The 27,538-nt window shown below is 35.7% G+C and overlaps 1 protein-coding gene across 2 annotated transcripts in view; it reads left to right on the forward strand.

Moving 5' to 3' along the window:
- The window catches only part of Ncam2 (neural cell adhesion molecule 2), a 426,237-nt gene that overhangs the window by 229,870 nt on the left and 168,829 nt on the right, over positions 1–27,538 (forward strand). For both annotated transcript variants that reach the window (XM_021184925.1, XM_021184926.2), the window contains exons 2-6: positions 3,530–3,604; positions 5,568–5,774; positions 8,778–8,921; positions 13,332–13,469; positions 25,414–25,531. In XM_021184925.1, coding sequence (XP_021040584.1) covers positions 3,530–3,604; positions 5,568–5,774; positions 8,778–8,921; positions 13,332–13,469; positions 25,414–25,531 — 682 coding nt within the window. The remainder of the gene's footprint in view (positions 1–3,529; positions 3,605–5,567; positions 5,775–8,777; positions 8,922–13,331; positions 13,470–25,413; positions 25,532–27,538) is intronic.

The raw sequence follows: 27,538 nt of genomic DNA on the forward strand, positions 1-27,538 counted from the left end.
CTTCCCTTCCCTTCCCTTCCCTTCCCTTCCCTTCCTTTCCCTTCCCTCTCCTTTCCTTTCTTTTATTTTTTCTTTTTTTTGTACAGAGCATTGCACATGGTCAGGAGTTAATATAGACCTTTCTTTCAATACCATAAGCCAACGTTATAAAATTATTAGTAATCTAGGATGGTTAATCAAAGAAGCTTTCTGATTCTCCATACATTGCTGTGATTCAAAGGGAAACGTGGTATCTAATGATTTCACATGCCTTAGGCATAGTGCTGTTAGAACAGTCACGGATGGCTGTCATGAAGCTCTATTTCTCCTATGACCCCTAGGTCTGTGATTTCTTATTTCTGATAACCTGGGTGGATGTGAGAACATGGAGAGTGGCAGGGCTTTGTTGCAAAAGAAGAAATATTTTAGCGAAGTTCCATTTCCTAGTGTTTGTTTGTTCAAAGGTGTCCTTCTATGTGTTTTTATATCTACTGTAGCTGCATATCTTTGTGGACAGACTTGAAGACCTGATATATAAGGCATTTCAAATTATTTCTCTTGATTTTTTATGAGATAAGTCTGGATGCAGGGTCACATATTTTAACCAATTATCCTATCGATCCTACAGAGCTTGTTTTAAGGATATATAGCCTCAGGATAAAACTAATTGCATATTTGACCATGCATCATAGCTGGAAGTCCAAAAACAATTAAAATATGTGGTTTTTATGTTAATTCTAGGGGAAGGGGAGTACAAATTCTACTCAAGTGAACATTATCTTCCAATCTGTTTCCAAAAGATCTGACTAATTGCAGATCTCTTTCTTACCAAAGTCACCCTTAGGAATCCTTAGACTAAGCTAAGTGTAGCTTCAGCAAAGAAGCATACAATTTAGGGCTTGTCTTTCACTGACTTAGTTTCTTTCAGGAGGTCTATAGCTGTGTGACTTACCATCATGCTATCCCGAAGCCTTCCACAATAGCGTGGCCACCATTTCAGAGTGTTTTGTGGCCTGCGAAAAGGAGATGGAAAGGCAATGAGAATAGTTCAGTGTTCTCAGCTCGTTTGCTGCTTTTGTGGGACAGAGAGAAGTCTGCAAGCACTTCATCTTCCATTGTGTTAAAGTTCAGAGATGATAGACACCAACCAATTGTACCTTCTGACTGGCAGATCACCAGTTATTCCCAGCATGAATCACAGAGCACCTGCTGATAGCTCTGGGCTCTTGTCTTTTGGAACAAGAAATTAGGACAGTAACTCATTGATACTGATAGAAATAGAGATAGTTTATTAAGAGTAAGAGAGTTAGTCCCAGGAATGAAAGTGAGCTAGAGTGCAGGGAAAAGATCTGAACTCAAAAGGGCAGAGTCCTAGGGGTATAATCTTCATAATCCACTTGTGTAATACGACTTTCTCCCAAATTTACATATCATACATTTTTCTTACTTATGTGTCACAACCATAAAAGCTGTAGATATCACAGGGTAAGGTGGGTAGCCGTAGACAGAAATGCAAGATTCCGATTTCACTTAAAGATTGATTTTTTTCCCATTGCGCTTCATTCAATGGTTAGAAACAGCACAGAAGGCAGAGAGTGATTTACAGTATAAGTGACCCCTTATCTGAGGTCCTCTTTGGCTCTCTCTCACCTTTGTGGCCTTGTTTTGCCTTGAAAAGCATTCTTGCTAGACTTTACTTCCTGTCTGCAGTTTTCCACACTTAAGCAGCAATATCTGGGACAGGTGTTCCACCCCAGAGAGACCTGTAGACCATCTGGACTCCAATGCATGTGTACTGTCACATGCAGGCAGCTCTAGAGAGGAGAGATTTCCTATTTGTCTACTGCCTGCCTTTTCATGTTAGTCCTAACTTATGCCCCAACCTTCTGCCCCTCTTCCATGATTCAGGATAAACAAAACAAGACTTCAAGGTCATCATCTAGTGACCATCTTATTCCACAGAAGATACAGTTTCAAAAGGAACAACAACCAGTCAAGTCACTAGCCTCAAGAGGGATTGAATGTTAACACCTAAAGCTATGCAGATTATTGTTCATATAATCCAAAGCATATTTGGATCTCATGTGATTATTAAATATACGTGAAACTTATATTTAATGCATATATTAAGCAAGTCTATTTTATCAACATTTATTTATTCATGAAACAAAAATTATTGAAGCCCTCTCTTCTAGATTGTTGAAATGTTTTGAGTATACATTTCATTTCTTTAAGTATTTCAGAACAGTTATGCTTGCAACCCAGTCTAAAATATATATTATTCATTGTTTCAGCTATTATTCATATTTCTTACACCATTATTGAAATTATCTTTTAATGTCAGCCCATGATGATACTGAATAGAACCTTATTTATAAAACAAATATCAGAAGTCTAGGCTGTACTATGGGCCATACAAGGGAATTTGTGCTTACCACAACTGACCTTAGCCATTCTTGTCATTCTAGTTTAGCTACTGTCTTCTTTGTTTTTTTTTTTCTTTCTGAGAATGCAGATCATAATTAAAATCATGAGCCTCAATATGAAGAATTATTATGGTTATAAGTACCATGCTCAGAAGAGGAAAGTCTACTTGTCATCTCTGTTTATTGGAATATAGATGTTCCTATCTTCGTCATTCATGTAGAGTGGATGTTACTCAGTTTTCCTGTCATAAGTTTTCTGGACCACCAATGTACACAATACTAACGTGGGCCTTAAGTTACTGCAGGTTATGTGCAGGAGAAAGAAGCCTTTGTAAAGTCTGATCTACTAAGTCCCCGACACAGACTTCAATCTTTCTCTACTTATTACTTGCACTCATGTTACCTTATTAAATACTTTCCTATCAAATCCGGAGAAAATAAGATTATAGATTTTGTAGAGTGATTTACTATGTAGTCTTTCCCTTCATTAGATATAGATCTGACAATTTTTATGAGAGTAACATTTTGGTGGTCTTCTAAATTTCTAGATTTCCACTATTTTAATTTCAAACTTGTAAACAAGTATTTAAGATTGTAAACATTTGATCAGTGTGTCTAATAATATTAGAGGTACTTATGAATATTTCTGTTCATACACTTACCCTGAGTAAGGTGCCTTTTTTTCTGCATTTGCCTCCTTTTATAAGGATTTAATAAGTCAAAACAGCTTACTTACATATTTTGTTATAATGATCTAAGATACAATTTCATGAAAAGTTTGACTTGTGGGTGGAACTTTCCTTTTTACATAATGCACAATATGGCTATACAAGTAACATCTATGAGATTGTTAGGGGGTAGCTAAGTATGAATTTGGTTCATTATATGCCTAACAGAAATTTAATGAATAAATATAAGTAAATGCTATGTATAGACTGGTAGTAAATGCACACAACTGTAATGTATAACATTGTTAAAATGTATTTACAAAATTTACATTTTTCCAGAGTGAATAATGAAAAATTGAGGACAGTGATTATGTTTACATTTGTCATTTATACAATAGTTATTAAAATTCACATCTAAACCCCCCAATTAACTGTTACTCAAATATTGTTTTTCAGCTCTTCTTCAAGTGACAATTTCACTTAGCAAAGTAGAGCTTAGTGTGGGTGAATCTAAATTCTTCACATGTACAGGTATGTACTCAGATAATACTTGTGCTTGTAAACTTTATAAAGAATATTGGATAAATTTATGTAGTTAAAACTGATGTCATTAAAAATAACATCATTTGTTATATGACTGGAAAATGTTGATAATGGTTAAATATTAGCATTATGTAATATATCATTTACTTATTTGATATCAAAGTAGCTAATTTTTATAAAATTACATTATAAAATGTAATCTGTACCTAAGAATTTTCTATTGATTTGAATATTGTTTCTATTTAAATAGCCATACTAGGATTAATTTGAACTCTATAACTGAATGTTCTTGGCTATATAAATAATGAATAAATTAGATATGACACTGAATAATTCTAATGCCTGAAGGAGGAGTACATGACAAAATAAGATACATGTGTTTGATATATAGATATTATAATTAAAAATACATTTTATTTCAGAAACATTTTTGAAAAAGTGTGATATCTAAATAGTACATTACATGATCTGTAGAAGATTATTTGATTCCCTTTCCATTTCATTAAAATGCAAAATTTTTCAGATAGCCCTGATGTACTTGATAGGAAATCTTTATTTTACTTTATTATCGAAATCTCAAATGAACACGCTATTTCTCTACTCATGTTAACCATATTCACACTTATGAACGTAGGCATTAAAAATAACTTTTATTTACCCACACATGAGTGCTCTGTCTGCATGAATGTCTATATGACAGAAGAAGGCATCTCTCTTTACAGATAGTCCTGAACCAGCATGTGATTACTGAGAATTGAACTCAGGGACTTCTGGAAAAGCTGTCAGTGCTCCTAACCACTGAGCCATATTTTTAACCCAATCATAAGCTTTTATATATGAATATTCAAAATATTCATTCAGTTATAAAGTAACTTAGGAGGGTATTTTTAGTTTGTATCTCTTTCTTATTATAGTAAAATAATGTAAATATAGATTGTCATAAGTATCCATGACATATATAAGACAGTTTTTTTTATTCTTGGATCCATCTACATTATATTTCAGAGAAAGATATTTATGAACAGTTTCATATTAATAGGATAAGAATAAATAACTTTCTTCAGAGATCTGTTGCTGTTGTCTTTATATATTTGCCCATTCCTTTTGAGAGAATGCATGTTATGATCTTAGATAGTCTCTTTAGGAATTAGATGAAATCCTTGTTTTTAAATGAAAGCAGACGCAGGAAGCTTTAGTTTTTATAAAGTGGTTACTGACCTAGATTCAGAAACATTAATGTTTATGCTGTAATCATTTGGTTGGAATTGATAAGCAGCATTAGTGCTACTTGTATGTATTCTAATTGTTATATGATTAAATAGTTAATAATTTTAGGTTAATAAGACAGAATAACTCATTTCAGTTGGGAAAACACATTAGGATTCTTTTTAAGGCAATTAGCCTTTTCTGTACAACTTTAACAATTTGGAAAATTAGCTCAAAATTTAGAAATATCAATGGCCAAAGACTATTTTACAAGATACTAACATGTTTGTAAGCAGTTCCTTATTTATGCTAATACTGTTGGTACTTCTTGGCCTTAGCAAGGAGAACTGGGCTTATGAAATCATCTTAGCATTTTTTTCTCTTTAGGAATATCTATCAATTGGGTTGTGTCTGCCTAAGGCACTTTTAGTATTTTGTGCAATAATAACACATGTATTATGACTGTTATAGTTCAATTCTCGCAGCTTAATTTCTAGTCATATATTCAGATGAAATGTTTGAAGCATGCTTACATGGACCAGACGGAGTCCTTAATGTTGCTTAAACAAAGATGAACATTTGTCTTAACATTTGTGTTTACTTTCAGTTTTGTACAAGTTTCAGATTTCCAGGCTTCTGTTTACACTCTTTTTCTAAAATGGTGAAATTGTTACGTAATAGCAAATGCCACTGGGAAAACAAACATTCGAAATTGATTTTCAAACATTTGTTTTCTACTCTGCAGCCATTGGTGAGCCTGAGAGTATAGACTGGTATAACCCTCAAGGAGAGAAGATCATTTCAACGCAGAGGGTTATGCTACAGAAGGAGGGTGTCAGGTCACGACTCACCATCTACAATGCAAACATAGAAGATGCAGGGATATATCGCTGCCAAGCGACAGATGCCAAAGGACAGACACAAGAAGCTACAGTAGTTTTGGAAATTTACCGTAAGTTGTGCATTCGTGTTTTAGGTCATTGACACAGCAGTTTCATTATGAAGGATTCAAACACATTAACATACATTTAATAAAAACTGTCACTGTGTAATAAATTTGAGGGACTTGAAGCCCATGTGTTTAAATCAGAAATGTCTCACTCTCTATAAATTTGATTTTTATTACTATGAAAATAAGATATATTAAAACTAAAATAAACTTTCCCTAGGGAAGGTTTTCATCTTTGGCTACCTCTACCCTGTCACGTTAAAATTTTCAGCAAAAGATATATCCTTTCCTATGGTGGTTGGTCCGGTTTTTTTTCAAAAAAGGAAAATTAGTTGATAATTTATAGCATAATTTTTTAAAAGAGTTTTCATTACTTTTAAAATGATGCATAAAATCCTTTGTGATTTATTTACTAAACTAAATTTGAATTAATTTTGCTGCCGAAACATTTCATAGTTTTGTGGAAAAAAAAAAAAAACTTTGTTGTGTCAACTTCAGGATCCATATGCCCCACTGCTAGGAGTCTCAGCTAGAGTTGCCCCCATAAGCACCCTAGAGCCTCTCTTTATCCCTTTCAAATGTCCTAGAGATTGGCCTTTCAACAAGTTCTGTTCTCTCTCCCTAGATCTCCCTACACTTGATCTTCCCCCCCCCCCGCCCTGCCCCCACAACCCTGCTCCCCTCCTAGTCCTCTCTGAAATCCTGTTCCTTCATCTATCTACCTCCTATATATATTTTATTTCCCCTCCTCCTCTGCTCTGATAAGTGGGAACCTCTCTCTGAGTATCACTACTCTCCTTGTCCCTGCACCATACCCCCCCCCCCCCCCCACACACACACACATTGCATATCAAGTCACTGTAAGACTAATTACATCCTCTCTCACTGAGGCCAGGTAAGGCTGCTGAGTTAGGGAGACCAGATCCACAAGTGGGGAACAGATTCAGGGACAGCCCTCACTTCAGTTGTTTTGAGACCACCACAAAGATCAAGCTCTTCATCTGGTACATATGTGTGGTACACCTGGTACATATGTGTGGTACATCTGGTACATATGTGTGGGACACATAGGTCCAGCCCTCTTTGGTTGATGGTTCATTCTCTGGAAGCCCCCAAGGGTCCAAATTAGTTGACTCTGTTGGTCTTCCTGTGGATTCTTTGTCCCCTTTGGATGCTCAATCCACCCCCAACACTTACATAGGACTTTCAACTCCATCTAATGTTCGGCTGTGGGTTTCTGCATCTCTGCTTTGGCTGTTCAGTGGAGCCTTTTAGAGGACAGTTGTGCTAGGCTCCTGTCTGCAAGCATAAAGAAGTATCATTAGTAGTGTCAGGGATTGGTGCTTGCCCATGGGATGGGTCTTAATTTGGGCCAGCCATTGGTTGGCTATTCCCTCAGTCTCTGCTCTATATTTGTACCTGCACGTGTTGTGGGCAAGACACATTTTGAGCCAAAGGTTTTGTGGGTGAGTTGAATGGGGGAGATCTGCATGAGGGGGTACTAGAAGGACTGTGTACAGTGATTACAGGATGAAAGTGAACATAAATATATATGTATATATATTTAATTAAAATATTAAAATTTTTTGAATCAGTTCTGATTCATTAAGCCAAGGCACTTGTTGATATATGAACCATATTGTTCTAAGTCTTATACTATGAACAATATTAATTTATACTTGTTATATATACATGTAATGTAAATTCATGGAAAATAAATAGAGGAGGCAGTTTCAAGAATTCAGAGTTGAAGTGAGAAGTTAAATTATAGGACAGCAAATGTCACAATCAAGAATGTCTTAATTTCCATCATATATGCTTATTGTGCATGGCACTGTTATACAAAGGCCCTTGGACACAAGTACACAATTAGACCAGACACATCTCTACCATACTCATAACTCCTGAATCATTCAGTTTCCACGCACTCTTCCAGTAGCCCCTCTGCTCTGCTTTGTGATTTCTCTTCAATTGTAATATCACATGATTTTATTTGTGACAAAATACTGTAAGCAATGATGTAAAAGCAAAGAAAATCTTGGGATCCACTTTTTTTTTTCCAGCAACCATCTGTGCTAAAAGTAAAATATTTGTCACCCAATGCTCTGGCTATGTTTCAGATACCAGCTGTTCCCCAAGTATTGATGATGGAATGCTTGCTTAGTCCTCAGTTTGAAGTGTATATGGGGTTGAAGATTTAAAGACTGAGAACTCTGTTGTCAGACAAACTGTGAAATTTCTAGATTCCTGTCTTCCTGTTTTGACACTCAGCCTTGAACTCTTCTCTATACTTGGACTGCATTGAAAAGAATGGGTGCTCAAAAACAAACTGTTGGGACAGCTTAGTGTTGAGCTTTGAGCTTCTAAGACAGTATATTAAATAAATGTCTTTACTTGTTTTTTTTGTTTTTTTTTTTTTAAGAATGCTTAAGAGAATACAGGCAAAACCTTGTTCTTGGTGTCCACTGGCAATAAAATAAGAACCCAGAAATCACTCTTTTTTTAATATTTTTTATTACGTATTTTCCTCAATTACATTTCCAATGCTATCCCAAAAGTCCCCCCATATCCTCCCCCCACTCCCCTAACCACCCATTCCCACTTTTTGGCCCTGGCGTTCCCCTGTACTGGGGCATTTAAAGTTTGCGTGTCCAATGGGCCTCTTTTTCCAGTGATGGCCGTCTAGGCCATCTTTTGATACATATGTAGCTAGAGTCAAGAGCTCCAGGGTACTGGTTAGTTCATAATGTTGTTGCACCTACAGGATTGCAGATCTCTTTAGCTCCTTGGATACTTTCTCTAGCTCCTCCATTGGGGGCCCTGTGATCCATCCAATAGCTGACTGTGAGCATCCACTTATGTGTTTGCTAGGCCCCGGCCTAGGGCCTAGTCTCTATAAGGTTCTTAAATGTCTAGATCCTCACTACACTAGCAGTCGTAGATGACAGTGTGTTGAGTTAAGTAAGTGATGAATCTTTTACCAGTGGTTTTATTTTCCTGACACAGAAAAACTCACCTTCAGAGAAGTGGTGTCCCCTCAAGAGTTCAAGCAAGGGGAGGATGCAGAAGTGGTTTGCAGAGTGAGCAGTTCCCCGGCCCCTGCGGTCAGCTGGTTGTACCACAACGAGGAAGTCACCACCATCCCCGACAGTTAGTATTTTGGTAACTCTCTAAGTTATATGTTCTAAAACTACTTCTAGTTTTCATAGTTTTACAGCTATGTAGGTTCTGTATTGTAGTAAAAGAAATAAACTGTCCTACAGGCCGGTGTGCCTAGCGCTCAGAAAGACGATCCAGGAAGATTTTGATTTTTAAGACAATCTGGGCACAAATATGCAATCAACAACACAAGATGATACAAATTTCACTTCAAGATTTAAACAATTCTAAAGCCTATAACTTGGGTGCAGGTTTGCTGAACTCTAGTTTTTGGGTCAAATCCTGTTCTGTTGTTGGTTTTAATAAGCTAGCAAGTGAAAGTCACCAGGCTTGCCATGAGATCATGTGCCTGTAATTTCAACACCTGGAGGATAGATGCAGAATAATCAAGACTTGAATGTCACCAGAGTGTCCTAATACTTCTAAAGCAAACCTGGAAAACATGGCTACATCTAAACAAGCAAAACCACAACAAAATGAAATTTAAAACAAACAAACAAAAGAGACAAAACAAAAAGAATTGCCATAACAAACAAGCAAGCAAAAACAGTCATTTTCTAAAGCTAAGTGTTGTGTGTGGCCCACTTGGCAGCAAAGTTTATAAGTGATCTAGTACAGAAAGACAAAAAACACAGTGTAGGTACTACCACAGGGAAATGTGTACTTGACTTCAGTTTCCATCAGAACGTATGCCAGTGCTAAACAATACAAAGCAAGTGCAGTAGGGAACATTGGAACATTCAGATTCTACTGGTTAAAATTCCAGTACCATGCCATGAGAACATTATATACAAGTAGACTAAAACAGCACTATGAAATCAGCCTTATATTCTACAGATGTTCTCTCAAAGATAGCAGTTCTAAATATTATGGAAAGATGAGTATGGATAATAGACAAGAGAATGTATTTGTTTAAGATGTCATCATGATTTTGATTCAGACTGAAGTATAAAATTCAGAATATGGGGTTTGAAGCTGAAAGCATAATTTGCTTACATTACACAGCTCTACCATTGTGCATAGGGACATTTTCAATTTGGTATATTTTCAATGTGTCTGCCTTACATACAGGTACAAAATTATTGAATCTTTTAAAGTGTTTTCCATGTTATATGATTCTACTACGTGTTTTGAAGAGATGGAGTTTCCACAACACAAAGGATAAAAAGTAGAATGTCTATTTTTTAAGTATATAGAGAGAATGATTCATAATTATGTTTCATAGTCATTTTTTTTATTTTAAGATAATTTTCCAAGCATAATACTCAGTATTTGTCAGATAATGATAAGCCCTCATTTCAATATTCTAATTCCATAAAATATAGGATTTAATCACATGTGTATTAGTGTGAGAAAATCCTTCAAGCTTTACACAGATTATCTGAGGAGCTAACAAGAAGTGTTTCCAGCATTGCTTCTCTCGGTCTGAAAGGACCAGAAGTCTCTTTAAAAAATTATTGACATTGTGTACACACATTCATATTATCCATATTGGAGTACACATTCACATACATGGTTTTTATCTTAATCACGAGTACAATTAAAAGGGGTAATGCTTTTAATATGTGACTTCAGATGAAGCCTTGGAACCCAGGCTGTGAGAAGTGCAGTGGTGGTGAAAAGTTGACTTCGCCGTGGTGTGGCTGGTCTTGTTTCCCAGAATCCCACTCTGCAATATGCAAATCTGGAAGTCCCTTTCAGTTCAATTTCCACCTTTGGTCCTGAAATGCTCAAGTGCTTTTCCAGCTCCTGTACTCTTCAGTGAAATAGTCTGTCAATAAACAATGGATCGATGCACCCATTTCAAGCGGTTTCCATAGCTTATGAATAACACACCAGGCATATGTAAATGTTAGATACATAAATGAATGAAGTTTGTTGCTAGATGCGTGGTAACTATTTGTCTTATGTATCTTATTAATGTTATACATTTTATTATACTTTTAAGATGCAAACAAGTTTAACCAAAATTATATGTTCTCAACTTATGTCTATTAAAAAAATTTTTAAAGATATAGCTAGAGCTGAAATTGAAACATAATACTGAATTGTATACAATGCAATGAGAATAAGTAATTAATGAAATTGTACAGCTCAAACTTTTCTAACTTACGAACATTAGAAGCAGATTCTAAATATTTACTTTTTTAAAAATTGCATATTTAATAGTTTTAAAGGTAGATTTTTTTTTATACTGCAGCTAGTATGTTCTTGTAGTTTAAGAAAATTGAATACACAACTGAAAAACTGTGTACATATATAAAATTATGTAGATGATCTGGGAGTTTTGTTTGCTAATGTGACACTGTTTACAGCATTGACAATCAATGTCCGATAAGGAAAGCCATAGTATGTGTCTCACTGGCCAGAGATGGCCCCACCCACAAGGGGCCTTTCCCCCTTGATCACTAATTGAGAAAATGCCTTACAGCTGGATCTCATGGAGGCATTTTCTCAACTGAAGCTCCTTTCTCTGTGATAACTCCAGAAGCTCTGAGTCATCCAGGAAGTGTAGTTACTTATAATGTATATATTCTACAGATCCTTCTTCCTGCAGTCCAGGTTCTCCGATGGTAAAGAGAATTCATCTTTCATTTTTTACTTACCTGGGGAAGCACCTGTATGAATGTTTTGGCACTTAGGCTACAACAAAAGAAGAAATAAGCACAGTGGAAAAATTTATATGTTGCAGGATGAAAGTAATGTTTTTGTATTCATAATTTGTGTTCTTTTTTATGAAGCAACTTCTTAATTTATTCATTTCCATCCCAAACAAATAGCTTGTTTTATTAGATTTCTGCTCAAAGAATAGTATTTCTGCTATTGAAATACTGTAAATATCTTTCTATCTCATTTTTAAAAAGTTATAGCAAACTAAAACCTGCATTTGAGTATGTGTGGATAATTAGTTTTCTTTTCATTTTGTAATATAGCACCATCTAGTTTTTAATCACATATTTAATTCAGAACTCCAGGTGACAAGTTTCTCTTCTCCCCCCCCACAAATATCTGCTGTGATTCCTATGTATCTCTGTTAAACCAGAAGATAGAAAAAAAAGTCAAATCTGGACCAGACAAAAAAGTAGCATCTAGACAATAAAAGTTGTAGAAACTTAGTACTCTGTAATAGTGAACATTCTGTTTGATGCATATGTTCAAAATTAATAAATGCTGCATCTATTTTAGTAAATAAAATATCCTAAATAGAATAACTAGTCAAAAGTTGACATTTTTGTCATATAAAGGGCTTGATAGTGAATAAATGAATAAGGCAATTTAGATATTGACTGAGCAAGATGAAATTCTAATGCAAACATGTAACATAATATCTATAGTTCTTAAAAGAGTAGAAACAAAGATATATATATATATATATATATATATATATATATTCCTAAGCAAGAGAAACAAAGTTTATATATATATAGTTTTAAAAAAACCAAAAAGAAACCTTTGACACTATAAAGTTTCTTTGATAATGCTATTGAAAGAGATGTTGCTTAGGTATCTCAGATAATTATACACATCACTTCATAACACTTTGAATCCCATTCAGTGATTAAATGTACTTGTTGCTCTTGTAGAACACTTGGGTTCTATTCCCAACGCCAACATGATGGCTCAAAACCATCTGTCAACCCATTTTCAAAGTCCCAAACTGGCATGAACCTGATGCTCATACATGGAGGCAGATAATATTTATACAAATAAAGTAAAATAATTTTAAAACCCACAATATCACTTTTAGCAGTCAATTAGAATGAAATGATATCTGCCTTTCAGCCTATCTTTGTGCACATAAGCAGGCAACAATGAATCTCGAAATAAAAATTAATGTTCATATCTAATTATTCCTAAAGATTGATTTGTAATTTGCAGAAAGAATTGCTTAAATAAATTGAAAGCATAACCGTTTTTATATCCTTTATGTGTCTTGAACATTAGTGGGTCATTTGGCTGCCTTCTCGGGTTATGAAAAAAAATTGGCAGTTTAATTATTCTTGGGGAAGGATGTTCAATATATTTTCTAACTATTTTCCATAGCCAAATGGCTGCATTTAAAATTTGTCTGGTCAGCAACATCTAAAGTCGTTGTACTGTTCTTTTGTGCGTCATTTTTGCCTTCAGAGCACCAAGGAGAAAATAATAGTCTAACCATTTTCTGTGAATATAAAGTCCTGAATGTATTTGGGGGGGGCTGGGGGGAGATATAACAAGGCCAAGGTAGAGTGAAAAACCTGAAGTTGTGAAATTGCATTTTACTTTCAAATTTGAATTTTTGGTAGATGGAAAGTTGGATAGTGTGAGAAAAGTGCTGTATTTTAATTCTTAGAAATTCAGAGCTCTCTAGACTCAGCCTCAATTCCTGATGTCATTTTCTCTTCTTTGCTTATTTTTCAGATCGGTTTGCAGTGCTTGCAAACAATAATCTGCAGATCCTCAATATTAATAAAAGTGATGAAGGTATATACAGATGTGAAGGAAGAGTGGAGGCGAGGGGAGAGATTGACTTCCGGGATATCATTGTTATTGTTAACGGTAAGCCATAAATGATTTGTGTGCAATCTGCTGTTTATTTTAGCAATATTTATTCAAAGGGAAACCGTGAAGTCAACAATGAATATTTTGTAATAAATGCCATCCATCTATGCCTATAACAATGTGTTGTGGCAAGACAGCCACTAGACAAAAATTGCCTCATTTTCATCTACAGACATAATACTGTCCAAAGAAAGGACATAATTACAGGTTAGGACAGCTTGATTCTGCCAAGACAGATTACGCTAGTCCATAATATCCTGTTTCTCTAACATCTGTCAGATGTCCATGGGCTAGAAGGCTGAAAACCAATGCTCTAACATATTGAAGTAAGGGACTGTCTAGGTGATCAACCGTGTCTATCATTTGACTAAGTTTTGGAAGCTGTGATAGGCTTCCTATATATTTTCAGTTAGTATCAGTCGTTCTTGGATTTCTGATGGAGTTACAGTCTCCTAGCCAATCCAGGCTATTTACTTTGAGAGGAACAGATTTGTGAGGATGGTTTTCAGAAAACATAAAATCTAAAACCAGGACATAGCCAGGTACAGAACTATAGTCTTTTCTTTTCTTTTTTACAGGTACTGATATAATCGTTTTTTCAATATTTTATTAGATATTTTCTTCCTTTACATTTCAAATGCTACCCCCAAAGTCCCCTATACCCTCCCTCCGCCCTGCTCCTCTACCCACCCACTCCCACTTCTTGGCCCTGGAGTTCCCCTGTACTGGGGCATATAAAGTTTGCAAGACCAAGGGGCCTCTCTTCCCAATGATGGCCGACTAGGCCATCTTCTGCTACATATGCAGCTAGAGACACAAGCTCTGGGGGTATTGGTCAGTTCATATTGTTGTTCCACCTATAGGGTATCAGGCCCCTTCAGCTCTTTGGATACTTTCTCTAGCTCCTCCATTGGGGTCCCTGTGTTCTATCCAATAGATGACTGTGAGCATCTACTTCTGTATTTACCAGGCATTGGCATAGCCTCACATGAGACAGCTATATCAGGGTCCTTTCAGCAAACTCTTGCTGGCATGTGCAATAGTGTCTCCTAATTAGCCACCAAACGCAGAACTATAGTCTTTTAAGTTAGGATAGAGAGCAGTGTTTAGTTTTATTGGCAAAAATGCTGGACTGGGTTCTAGGCTTATCTTATACCATATAATTTACAAAATGGTAATAGTTGTGTTCAATTTATAGCTTGAGAGAAAGTCTTTTCTTAATTATAAAAAAAGGGTGAAATGTTGCAGGATTTTCCCTGTCCAATCACATTCGTGCAGTGGCAGGCCTGTGATTGTCCACAGGAAAAGGGAGGCTAAGCTATGAGCTGGGGAGAAAGATAGAGAGGTACCAGGAGGAGAAGGAGGAGGAGAAGCCAACATGGAACAGACAGACAGGAAAAAGATCTTGATTTCGCATGGTTTTTAACAGCCACAAGTAGCTAAGATTTTCACAAGGTTAGAATAATTGGGGTAAAGCTTTTATCACTATCAATTGGCTCTGAAATTATTTTATTGACATCTTATAAATTGTGACTTTATTGTTATAAATCAGATTAGATAAAAAAGTTAAAATAAAATAAAACTCTAACTCTCAGGCTAATAATCTTAAATTTTTGGTGGATTTGTGCCCAGCCAGCAAGTTGGTTCACCACCTGTCCCTTCTTCTCCTCCTGCAACATCTCTCTCTCTTTCCAGCTCCTAGCTCTGCCTCCCTCTTCCTGTCCAATCACAGGCCTGCCACTGCCCTAATGTGATTGGACAGGGAAAATCCTGTAACAACAATGTACCAAATTTTCTTATGGCATTTGTTACATGGCATGAAAGCATAGTTTTCAGCATGTTAATTACCTTTTGTTAGGTGTGTCTCTGAAAGAATGCAAACTGGAGCATAATGGCATCTTAGATTAGATTGAGACTAAAAATTCTATGATTCATCACTTGATCTTTCATGATTTGCATTTTGTAATTTAATAACTGAGTAATAGTTTTCCTTTCTACTGATCACAAATAACAAAGTTTATGAAATAACAGTATCTCATTCAAATTGCTTCTCATACCATACAAACTGCCTTGTTATTATTATCTAAGAGATATCCATACTATTTCCTTAATATTTCTCAATTATACTTCATTTTCCACCATCAAGATTTTCATGCTTAAAATGTGCTTTTAATAGTTTTCTCCTTCCACTGAGAAATCTCCACTCATAAATTGGTTCTACCTCTGTCTCCTCCAAAGGTTTCAGTGTTAATATCTATCCAGAGTTTGGTATACCACTCAGGAAAAAAATGAAGCAAGAATACTTGCTTCTAATATGGAAAATGTGTCACGAAGAGCCTCCATCCTAATATTTATGCCAATAGAAAGAAAGAAACAGCAAAACCAAAAACATAATGCAAAGCTTATTAGTAACAAGATTTTAATGGCATTTGACATTCAATGCAGATAAATTATTTCAATACAACAAAATAGATTCAATGCTTGATATTTCAGTTTGCATATAAATATGAGATTATCTTTTATTATATACAGAAAAATACTTATTTTACATAAAGTGGCTATCTAAAACAATTTTTCTGTGTGTGAATGAGAATGCATTTATATACAATGTTTAAAACATATGAACATATGGGTGACTAATTTTTTTGTTCACTGATCCACTTGTTCTTGAGGATTTAAGAAAACTTGCATAACAATAATTCATCAAGTCCTTGAAAACCCTTTCTGAGCACAGACATAGCACCATAAGTTAATACATATAAAATTCTTTAAAATTCACAGTTTACATGCAGCAATACAGGCTTAATACATGTTACTGCAGAACTATGTATATGTATATACATATATTATTAACTAAAACATTTAGTTAATTACATTAGTAAAAAGTATATGTAATATGTTGTGCATAATATTAATCTTTTATTGTTCATGATCATATAATTTTATTTATTATACAACTTTATTATTGTGCATTTTAGTTTACTCTGGTACTATCATCTGTTCTGATACTATAAATATTCACTCTGATGGAAGGATTACTGGTATATGTTAATATATATGAATTAATAACATTAATTTAAAACTTCAAATTTATCACATGAATTCCTCACTAACATAAAATTTTAAGTTCTGTTTTTTTATTTTTACTCCTTTAAGAGTCTACAAGAAAGTAAATATAGGGAAATATTATTTCTAGCCATGAAAACAGTCATGCAGATGAGACTTTTCCATCTCTGTCTGAATGATCACACAAACATCAGTTCCACATCTCTTTCCTATACAGACTCAGCTAAAAACGCTGATGATGTTCTCAGCATGAACAATGCTAACTAACATGTTTTCCATTTACGGTCACAATGTCTTATGCTTTAAAGTAACTGGAAACTCTTTTCTGCTATATAACTGTTTACAAATTCCAGTATCGATTGCTTCTGCATATGGGTGGTGCATTTTCTCTTACATGTTCTTTGACTTATCCGGGAAATACATTTTATCCAGTCTTATGGATTCTTCTGTTTGTGTGTTTAGATCTTGAGAAAGTAAAAAAAAAAAAATTGCAGTAAGCATGTCTTTTTTTCAGTTTTCTGACTGTGCCTGACCTCTCAAAGATTTTTAATTGGAAAATTTAAGATTTCAAAAGAATTTTAAAAATTAAAGTGTAACGCTTTTCACTATCTTCACTTTCTTAAATTTCAGATTCAACTTTTGTTCTATGATTATTTTCCAATTAATATTCTAGTATTAAAAATGCATATTTATTATATATTACATAATTTTATTTTTATATATAAATTTATATATTATACTACTCTTTTACAGTTAATTATAAATAATGTACCCCATATTATTTAAGCTCTTACTTTGTTCTACTTTTATATGTCTTGAATGACACAAGTATATAAATAATCAACCTGTGGACCGTATTGGAGAAATGAATATGAACTCATAGCTTATATACAGGTGCAGAGACATAATACTTATTTTAACAGGCTATTTCTGAAAACTGAAATTTGTAGCTTGTTTTTCAAGCAAAGTCATGTTTGTCAAGTCAAGGTTTAAAGATTCCCAAATAGTTTTAATCTTGGCAAACATTCTAGTTTATACACAACATCAATGTAGTAGCTGGGAAAAGAATGATTCCTTGCTATTTAGAAGAAATTTAGTAATGAAACTTGAAATTCATTAGAAATGGGAGAAAACAATCAGGCTGTAGACAAGTGTAAATTGTAAAGAAACTGTAAAAACCCGCCATGGATATTAGCATAACAGAGCAATTGTGACTGGAATACACTATTTTCAAAATAAGGAGATAATGGCAGTGTTGGATAGCTTGAGTATGCCATTAAAAACTTACTGTCTTCTATGTAATAATTAGTTATTCCTTTGAAAAAAAGGTATTGCAGAGGGGTAGAAAGATCTCAGTAGGAAAGAGGGAGGGAGTTGAAGTAAGTAATTGGAAAGTAAGCCTTATATTAACAAAGATATGTAACACTTGGCAACAATAAAGGGTCATTTCTAGTTACCTAGAACCGAATTCTTAGTTTCCAGTTTAGCAGAAGCTAACAGAGTCTAATAAGGTGTGAATTTAAATATTTCTGCTCGATTTGACAATTATATACTTACAAGACACATTAAATAGAATACTATTATTTAAGTAGCTTAGACTGTAGCATAATTTAAGTAGCATAAATGTGCATGTATATTCATTGAAGGGCAGATATAGTGACTCTATTCCTTTTATGATCACACAATGCTTAACTCTTGAATATCCTGCAAAATCATTCAGAAGTGCATCAGAAAATCAAGAAGAAGGAAGATCAACATGTGGATATTTCATTCCTCCTTAGAATAGGGAACAAAATACCCATGGAAGGAGTTACAGAGACAAAGTTTGGAGCTAAGATGGAAGGATGGACCATTCAGAGACTACCACACACAGGGATCCATCCCATAATCAGCCACCAAACCCAGACACTATTTCATATGCCAGCAAGATTTTGTTGAAGGACCCTAATAGAGCTGTCTCATGTGAGGCTATGCTAGTACCTGGCAAATACAGAAGTGGATGCTCACAGTCATCTATAGGATGGAACACAGAGCCCCCAGTGGAGGAGCTAGAGAAAGTACCCAAGGAGCTAAAGGGGTCTGCAACCCTATAGGTGGAACAACAATATGAACTAACCAGTACCCCCAGAGCTCATGTCTCTAGCTGCATATATACCAAGTAGGCCATCATTGGAAAGAGAGGCCCTTGGTCTTGCAAACTATATGCCCCCAGTACAGGGAAACACCAGGGCCAAGAAGTGGGAGTGGGTGGGTAGGGGAGCAGGGCAGGGGGAGGGTATAGGGAACTTTCGGGATAGCATTTGAAATGTAAATAAAGAAAATATCTAATAATAAAAAAGAAATGTATTAAATGTGTAAAAAGATTTTTTGTAAAGTGTTTAAGATTTAAGGCTAGATAATTATGTTTGCATATACACAAATCATGGTTGTACTCACCAAAATAAAGCCAATGCTATTTCCTGTGCTTTAATCAAAATAATTCTATCCTGTCTGATTTCTAACTTTCTATCACTACTTAGAAAATATTCTTTGATATAAAGAAATGGGAAGGTGTAAATTTAAAATGTAAAAGTCAGTACAAGGTTATTCATGTAAAAATGGTGTCCCTTATTTTCTAAACCTCTTGTAAATTCACAAAAATGACCCACTAACCACAGATTCAAATCTAGGGTAATGGAGATAGTAACAATTGAGGTTGAATGAAAATGATCAAGAAATAGAACTTTAAGGCAATTTTATGTTACTCTTCTTTCAAATGCCACAATCAACAGTAGATGATAATGGCTGGATGTATTTGTGAAAGTGAGTGTCCGGCTGTAGAGTGTACTTTTCATCAAAGATCGTTGGGCTATGATCTCTGCATTTATATCCAATCAACTCGTTTCTGAAGGGCAGGAAAATGAGGAATACTACTATCTGATACAATAAAATTTTCATTATAAGCTGTACAAAATGTCATAGTATCTAAGCACCAGTATATAAAAACACAGTATACAGCAACATAAAATTGTCACTATTGTAACTGAATCAACCATGAAGACAGCAAGCAATAATAAACCAAATTTATGATTATAGTTTGTGAAATAATTGTTAATAATAGTATGTAAAATACAATATATAACCTAGGCCAAAGTGTAAGAAATATACATTTATTCAGACCAATCTAATTTCCAATTCTGTAACTTCCCCCATCAATTCTATTAAATTTCCTAAACTGGAGAACTGACAATATAAAAGGAAAGATACTTTTATCTAACCAGTGTTTTATGGATTTTACTCATAAAAAAATTGTTTAGATGTGTGAATAGGTGGGAATGTAGATAGAAAAATTTACAAGAATTTGTCTATACTTACATAAGTAATTTTCATGAGGAAATAACAACTTTAGACATTTCTTACTTCTCATATATCTAAAAATTATAGAATCTGTTGAATACAATTATACTAAATTCTCTAGCCAATATTTGTAAGTATTCATCTGTACTAGCTACTGTTGTTTCAAGTTGAACTAGCTAGAGTAATCAAAATGGATGGAACCTCAATTGAGAAAATTCCTCCACAAGGTCTATTTGTAAGACATTTTCTCAATTAGTGAGTGATTGTTGGAGGATGGGCCAGCATATTTGGCTTGGTTCATTTCTGGGATGTTCAGAGTTCTATAAGGCACCATTCTGAGGGAGCCATAGGTAGCAAGCTTGTAAGCCTCACCCCTCCATGTATCAGCTCCTGTCTCTAGGCTGTAGCCTAACATTCAGTGATAGGCTACAAAGGGCAAATGTAAACCAATTAAACCCTTTTCTCCACAACTTGATTTTGATTATGGTATTTAATGAGCAATAGCAACCCTAACTAAAGTCGGTACCATGATAGTTAGGTATTTATTGATTGCTGTGAAAAACCTGACCAAGTTGTTTTGGGGAGGATTGCAGAAGAACTTTGAAACTTTGCTCAAGAAAAGTCATTGTATGTTCAGTGCTTGGTGAGCTATTTGGCAGGAGCCTGGAAGATAAGAATGTGCAGGACAATGAAAATCAGGGCTTGGCCTGTGATGTTTTAAAAGGATGCTTAAAAACTCTACCAAGGCCATTCATTATATTTGAAACTGTATTCTGGTTAGCTGGGGATGAAGAATTGGCTGTGATCAGCAAGATACCAGAACTGTTAAAGTGAAACCTTTGCTGTGCTGGAATACTCAATGTTGATCTGATGGAGCTAGAGAGATTAGCTTCATTGAAATGAAGTCTTCTAGGAAATTTTACCTGAGAGGCAACATCAGGTAAGGGTCAGTGCTGGCAGCCAAACTTGACAGTTTAAAAGTTATGAAGATTGAACTGGTTTGAAGGAATGACAGGATCATGAAGAACACCTGAGGGCTCACACTGTGAGAAGCCAGGAGAGGCCACTGGTGAAGGTGGAGTCTCAGTGACACTTGATGGCAACGGATTGAAGGGATCATGCATAGAATTGGAGGCTGGCACCATGAACAGAGCCTAGGAGAAGAGATTGGAGAAAGTGTGGTCCCATTGCAGAAGACCCCAGTGTTTTGAAGATGCAAAAACGGTAGGATGACAACCAAGACCATTGACAGCTATGGAGTGGAACCTATGGGAGTCTAGAAGATAGGACGTGTGTTACAGTTGGCAGAAATGAGGAAGTGACCCAAGTTTTTTGGAGGATCTCAGGAGACTGAGTGAAGCCGAGATAACTGGAGTTTGGTTTTGCATTGTTCATACTGTGACTGTGCACAGGTTCTTCTCTCTCTCTTTTTTGTTATTAATTAATTAATTAATTAATTTTTATACTCCATATTTTATTCTCCCCCATCCACCCTCTGACAGTTTCACATTCCCATACCTCCTCTCTCTTGAAATAATATTTAATTTATTTTTGATTTATTGGGACCCCACTGTTGAGAAGCTGAATTTTATAAGAATTTGAATTTCAAAGAGACTGAAATTTTTTATAGTATTTTTTCTTTTTTTATTAGATATTTTCTTCATTTACATTTCAAATGCTATCCTGAAAATCTCTTATACCTTCTCCACACACACACTGCTCCCTTACCTACTCGTTGGCCCTGGCATTCCCCTGTAGTGGTGCATATAAAGTTTGCAAGAACAAGGGGCCTCTCTTAACAATGATGGCCGACTAGGCCATCTTCTGCTACATATGCAGCTAGAGACATGAGCTCTGGAGGTATTGGTCAGTTCATATTGTTGTTCCACCTATAGGGTTGCAGACCCCTTTAGGTCCTTGGGTACTTCCTCTAGCTCCTCCATTGGGAGCCCCGTGTTCCATCCAATAGATGACCGTGAGCATCCACTTCTGCATTTTCCAGGCACTGGCATAGCCTCACAAGAGAGAGCTATATCAGGGTCCTGTCAGCAAAATCTTTCTGGCATATGCAATAGTGTCTGGGTTTGGTGGCTGATTATGGGAATGATCCCTGGATATGGCAGTCTCTAGATGGTCCATCCTTTCATCACAGCTCCAAACTTTGTCTCTGTAACCTTGGGTATTTTGTTCCCAATTCTAAAGAGGAATGAACTTTTAAAGATGTGGGACTCTTAAAATTTGCAAAATTTTATATTTTGATGTTCATATTAATGTAAGCCCTTTGGGATGAATAAGAAGGAAAGATTGTAGCTTAATAATGATGTGACAATTCCTTGTCAAGTTGACAAGGAATCAGTTTGCTGGCTAGTTTTATGTCCACTTGCATTGTCCTAAATGCTTTGGTCTGTGTTTCCTCTCTAGAAAGCTGTTCATACTGTATCTTACTAATTATGTAATTTCTTCTTCACAGCACCTTATTCTACTAGCTCCACTTATCCACTTATTTTTTTTCTTTTTTTTTTTTTTGAAGACTGTCTGCTTGAAGTGGCTCCTCACCCTCCACAGGGTATACATGTTTAAAAGTTTTATTTGAAAGGAAAGGATAGGGTCTGACAGATAGGAAGAGTGCAAGACTCTGGGGCCCAATTTGCACAGAAAATACCTTGTCTGCAGTGCCACCCAACTGAGCGAAGCAACTCAGTAAAATCCTTACTAAACTTGAAGGCAAGGTATGGGATTGTTTAGGACAGGTGAAAACTCCCCGTGCAGGTAATGATCTCAAGGCTTACTAAGGGAATTTTCTTGTGTATCACATATTCCAGGGATTTTATTGAGGGAAAAACTCAAGTGACAGCCTTCCCAGGATCTTTGTCAACACAAGATTTTCCAGCTGAGTTGTAAATCATTTCTTTCCACACAACCTCTAACAGTGAATCTTTCAAGTGACTTGAAACTATTCATTTATATACCAAATATTCCACAGATTTGACAGTGATCTAATGTTAGACAGTTATGCTTCTTTTTCAGTATACTTTTTTAATCTTTATGTATGTATGTATGAATTTTTTTAAATTTATTTACATTTCAAGTGTTATCCCCTTACCCAGTTCCCTCCCTCCCGGAAACCCCCTATCCCATCCCTCCTACCCCGACTCCTATGAGGGTGTTCCTCCACCCACTCATTCACTCCTACCTCCCTGCCCGCAATTCCCCTACACTGGACATCTATCCAGCCTTCATAGGACTGAGAACCTCTCCTCCCATTGATTCTTGACAAGGCCATCTTCTGCTACATATGCAACTGGAGCCATGTGTACTCCTTGGTTGGTCGCTTAGTCCCTGGGAGCTCTGGGGCTCTGGCTGGTTGATATTCTTGTTATTCCTATGGGGCTGCAAATATCTTTAGCTTCTTCAGTCCTTACTCTAACTCTTCCACTTCTGCCCTGCCCCATACTCAGTGGAATGGTTGGCTACAAGCCATCCAACTCTGTATTTGTAAGGTTCTGTCAGGGCTTCTGAATGAGTAGCAGCAGCAAAAGCAAAAGAACTGAAAAACGCTCCTCAACCCCCAAATATTTCTATCTGGCAGAATTTCTGTTAAAAGTTTGTTTTCAGTATTATGACAAAATATGTTACTATAATAAAAAATAATTTAACTATAATAAAAAACAATTCCTTCAAATGAGTGTATAAATAACAAATGGTAAGACAACCATGCCTATAGAACGCTGCATCTCTCAGCTTTCCTCAGAGTAGATTCCTTATGCAGTGCATGGTGGTGAATACAGAGAGCTAAGACTGGTGGAAGTTCATAGGATAAATGATGGATGGATGGTAAGCCATGAATGGGGCATCTCCTTTCTACTCCTACTCTCTTCCAAAGCTTAGGAATAGCATGGGAGCACAGAAGAAAATGTTAGGAGTCACAGAGTGGTCAAGATTACTGCAAGACAATATCTTCTTAACATGGCAGGACTGTTGCACTCATGAACTCACAAAAACTGGTTACTAGCCAGGAAAAAAAGCAAGAAAAAAGTAATGCTAAGTCTTCTTCTAAGACAAGAGCGTACTACCTATCACAGAGAAGTGAAAAACAAGAAGAAAGGCAAACTAATTGTCCAGTGTCAAAATGTCCTGAACATATATATTCATACAAGTAATATGAACAGAGCAAGTTATATTAAGGAATATATATAAGACTGTAATTCATATATTCCTCCATATACATATGTGTGTGTGTGTGTGTGTGTACACAATAACAATTAATAAAAAAAAAAAAGATGTCATGAATTGGGAGGAGAGTGGAGAGAGGTATATGGGGAAATTGAAAAGAGAAAAAGGCAGAGCAAATACTGATATTGTGTGATACTATCAAAAAAAGAAATTTAAAAAGAGAAGAAAGATCTAACGTGCCTCATTTAATGTTCATTCATGAGGCACAAAATTAAAGTAGTAGGTTACATGGTGAAAATTTTAACATGTCTACAGTTACAGCAGAAAGAAAATGAGACAGAAATGAATATGTCCTTAGTGTTAAGTGTTAATAGCTATGAAATTCCATCTTCAGGGACACTAGTAATTATTATTATGCTATTTTATGTAAAAGCTTGATCCCTATAACTAACTTCCTAAAGGCATACATGTAAAGCACTGTGCTTAATTATTAATGTGTATATTAGCTACTTTCCTCATTGTCAGTGGCCTATGCCCCTTTGATGCAGACTTGAACACTACTTTAAAGATGTACAACTGTAATCAAACATCTATATGTCCGTGTCTCTATTTTGTCTAATTTATTACTATATCTGTTTTATAATTACTATTTCACCATATACACTTTAATGGCATGGGTTGTGTGCTGAGTGTTAGATAAGGCTTTACTTTGGAACTCAGGCATTGCCATGGAAGTCTGCAGCTTGTTTATTGCAAACACTGCATTTCAGCCACAGTTTCAACATGACCAAAATGTGCAGCGTATACAGTTTTGCAATGTAATTAGTTGGAAATTGAGGAAGCTTAATTTTAAAATTGAATTGTTCATGAAAATCTATTTTCATACTCTATGGCTGAAGCAGTTTCTCTCCATAAAATGTTTTATAGTTGTTTGAAGAAATTAAGTGTAGTTAATCAGAAAGAACATTATGTTTTGACACCTAATTTGAAAGCCCTGTCTTGAAACAGTGAATGATTGCCTATGGAATTACATAGACCAATAAGAACCCAAATAGGAAATCCATTTATGCTCAAAGTAGATTTCAGTATGGATTAAGTCAGTGCTCTTGTGTCTTTGTGTGAGACATATTTCATGCATTATATATGTTCACTAAAATACACAATTCATTGTTTAACAGATTGAGAAATACTAAACTAATAACATGGCAAATTATCCTATTACGCATAAAAAAAAAATATCACTGACCTTAATTCTCCATAAACAGAAAGGAACTAAGGAGATCCAATGCACTAAATGGCAGTGGTGAATTATTGTTGGTGCAGAATTCTAGTTCCAACTCTTTATGCTATGTCCTTTCTCCTTCAGTTCCACCAGCAATCATGATGCCCCAGAAGTCCTTCAATGCTACAGCAGAGAGAGGAGAAGAGATGACCTTAACCTGCAAGGCCTCGGGCTCCCCAGATCCAACCATCTCTTGGTTCAGGTAAGTGAGTGCCCATGTCTTATGTGTGGTGCTAATAAAGCACACAGACTAATGTTTGAAGTTATAATCATTTAGAAAGTAACAAATATTATCTTATCTAATTTAAAATTAAGATTATCCAACATCAAATTATCATCCCTGAAAACACATATGCAAGTAACATTATACAGTTGAAGTGGGGTGTATTTAGGAATATATGTACACATATGGAAATATGTGTTCATATACATATGTAAATAATGAAATGAAATGATAAATTTGAAAAAAAAAGTGTTTCCTTTGTCTCCTTTTCTTCTGATCTTGTCTTATTCCAGATAGCTTTCTTCTTGTTTTATTATTATTTTTAAATGCTTTTTTTATAAAGAAGAGAAAGGAAAGATATGAATTTTAATGAGCGATGACAGGGAGAGGATCTGGGAGCAGATTAGGGAGAAAAACCAAGAACAGAACATATTGATGAAAAAATATATTTCTTTTCTAACAATTTATTTGTTTACATTTCAAATGATATCCCCTTCCAAGTTACCCCTCCAAAGAGCACCCATTCCACACCCCCTCTCCCTCCACTCCTTGGCCTATATGAGGGTGCTCCTCCACCTACTCACCTACTCCTGCCTCACCACTCTATCATCCCCCGGCACTAGGGCATCAGACCTCTATAGGACCAAGGGTCTCCCCTCCCACTGATGTCAGATAAGGCCATCCTGTGCTACATATGTATATGGAGCCATGGGTCCCTCCATGTGTACTCTTTGGTTGGTGGTTTAGTCCCTGGGAGCTCTGGGTGGTCATTAGTTGATATTAATCTTCTCATGGGGTGGCAATTCATTCACCTCCTTTAGTCCTTTCTGTAGTTCTCCCATTGGTTTCCCATTGGGTTCAGTCAGATGATTGGCTGTAAGAATCCACATCTGTATGGGCAGGTGCTGGTAGAACCTCTTAGGGAACAGCCATACTAGGCAAGTGTTTCTTGGAATCAACAGTAGTGTGGGGCTTTGGTATCTGCAGATAGATGGATCCCTCGGTGGGGGTGATCTCTTTTCAATCAAAATAAAAGAGAACAAGGAGGAGCATATGGTCGATTTTAGATGGAGAATAGAGTAGTAGATGATATAATTTACTATATCTCATAAATAATGGAAATTATGTTAAAAAGCTCTTAGAATAATTCACTCTGTGTGTGTGTGTGTGTGTGTGTGTGTACATACATGTACATTCCATGGCATGTTTATGAATATCAAAGAACAATTTTAAAGAGCTTGTTCTTTCCGTTCACTATGGAATCTGAAATGAACTTAGGGTTCCAAACTTGTGAGTACTTTGATGCTCTGAGGCATGTTACCAGCCCAAGGTGCCATAAATTTTTGGTTAACTGGACTAGACTGCATAGCCAATGACTGCATCACATGCATGTGCCCTGTGCTATAATTTTTCTGATTGAAAGGCTGCTGGAGAGTGTTTACTGTTGCTACAGTGTATCTTTTGTTCACCCTTGGCACCATCTCCCTGTTGCTGATTGATTTTTCTTGTTGCATCTGAAATAAGGTCCTATTTAAAATGGATGTATTAGGATTTTTAGCAATGTTATGGTTTGGATCACAATCATGTATTTTTTATATGAAATAGCTGTATATTGCCTTTTTGTCCTATATTGTGAAATAGTTATATAGGTGAAATTTCAAGAAATTAGGTTTTAATTTCGCAAATCCCCCAATCAAAACAATAACAATAGCAATTTACAAAGCCATTCTACTGTTTCATTGTCTATTAAGTTTTTTAGATGTACTTTGACTCGATTGACTATGGCCAATCACATTTTATAGCACTCCATTGTCATTGATTATTGCTCAAAGATCTAAATCGAAGGTAATGGAGTTTAAAACTGGACAATCTTGTATTGCAAGGGTGCAGTTTATGAGGCTGAGGAGATGACTTAGTCAGCTAAGTGCTAACCTCATAAGCATGAGGTCCTGAGTTGGATTCTACTGTCTATCTCAAAATGCCAGG

This window comes from Mus caroli, chromosome 16 (genome assembly GCF_900094665.2).
Source record: "Mus caroli chromosome 16, CAROLI_EIJ_v1.1, whole genome shotgun sequence".
In the NCBI taxonomy this organism is placed as follows: domain Eukaryota; kingdom Metazoa; phylum Chordata; class Mammalia; order Rodentia; family Muridae; genus Mus; species Mus caroli.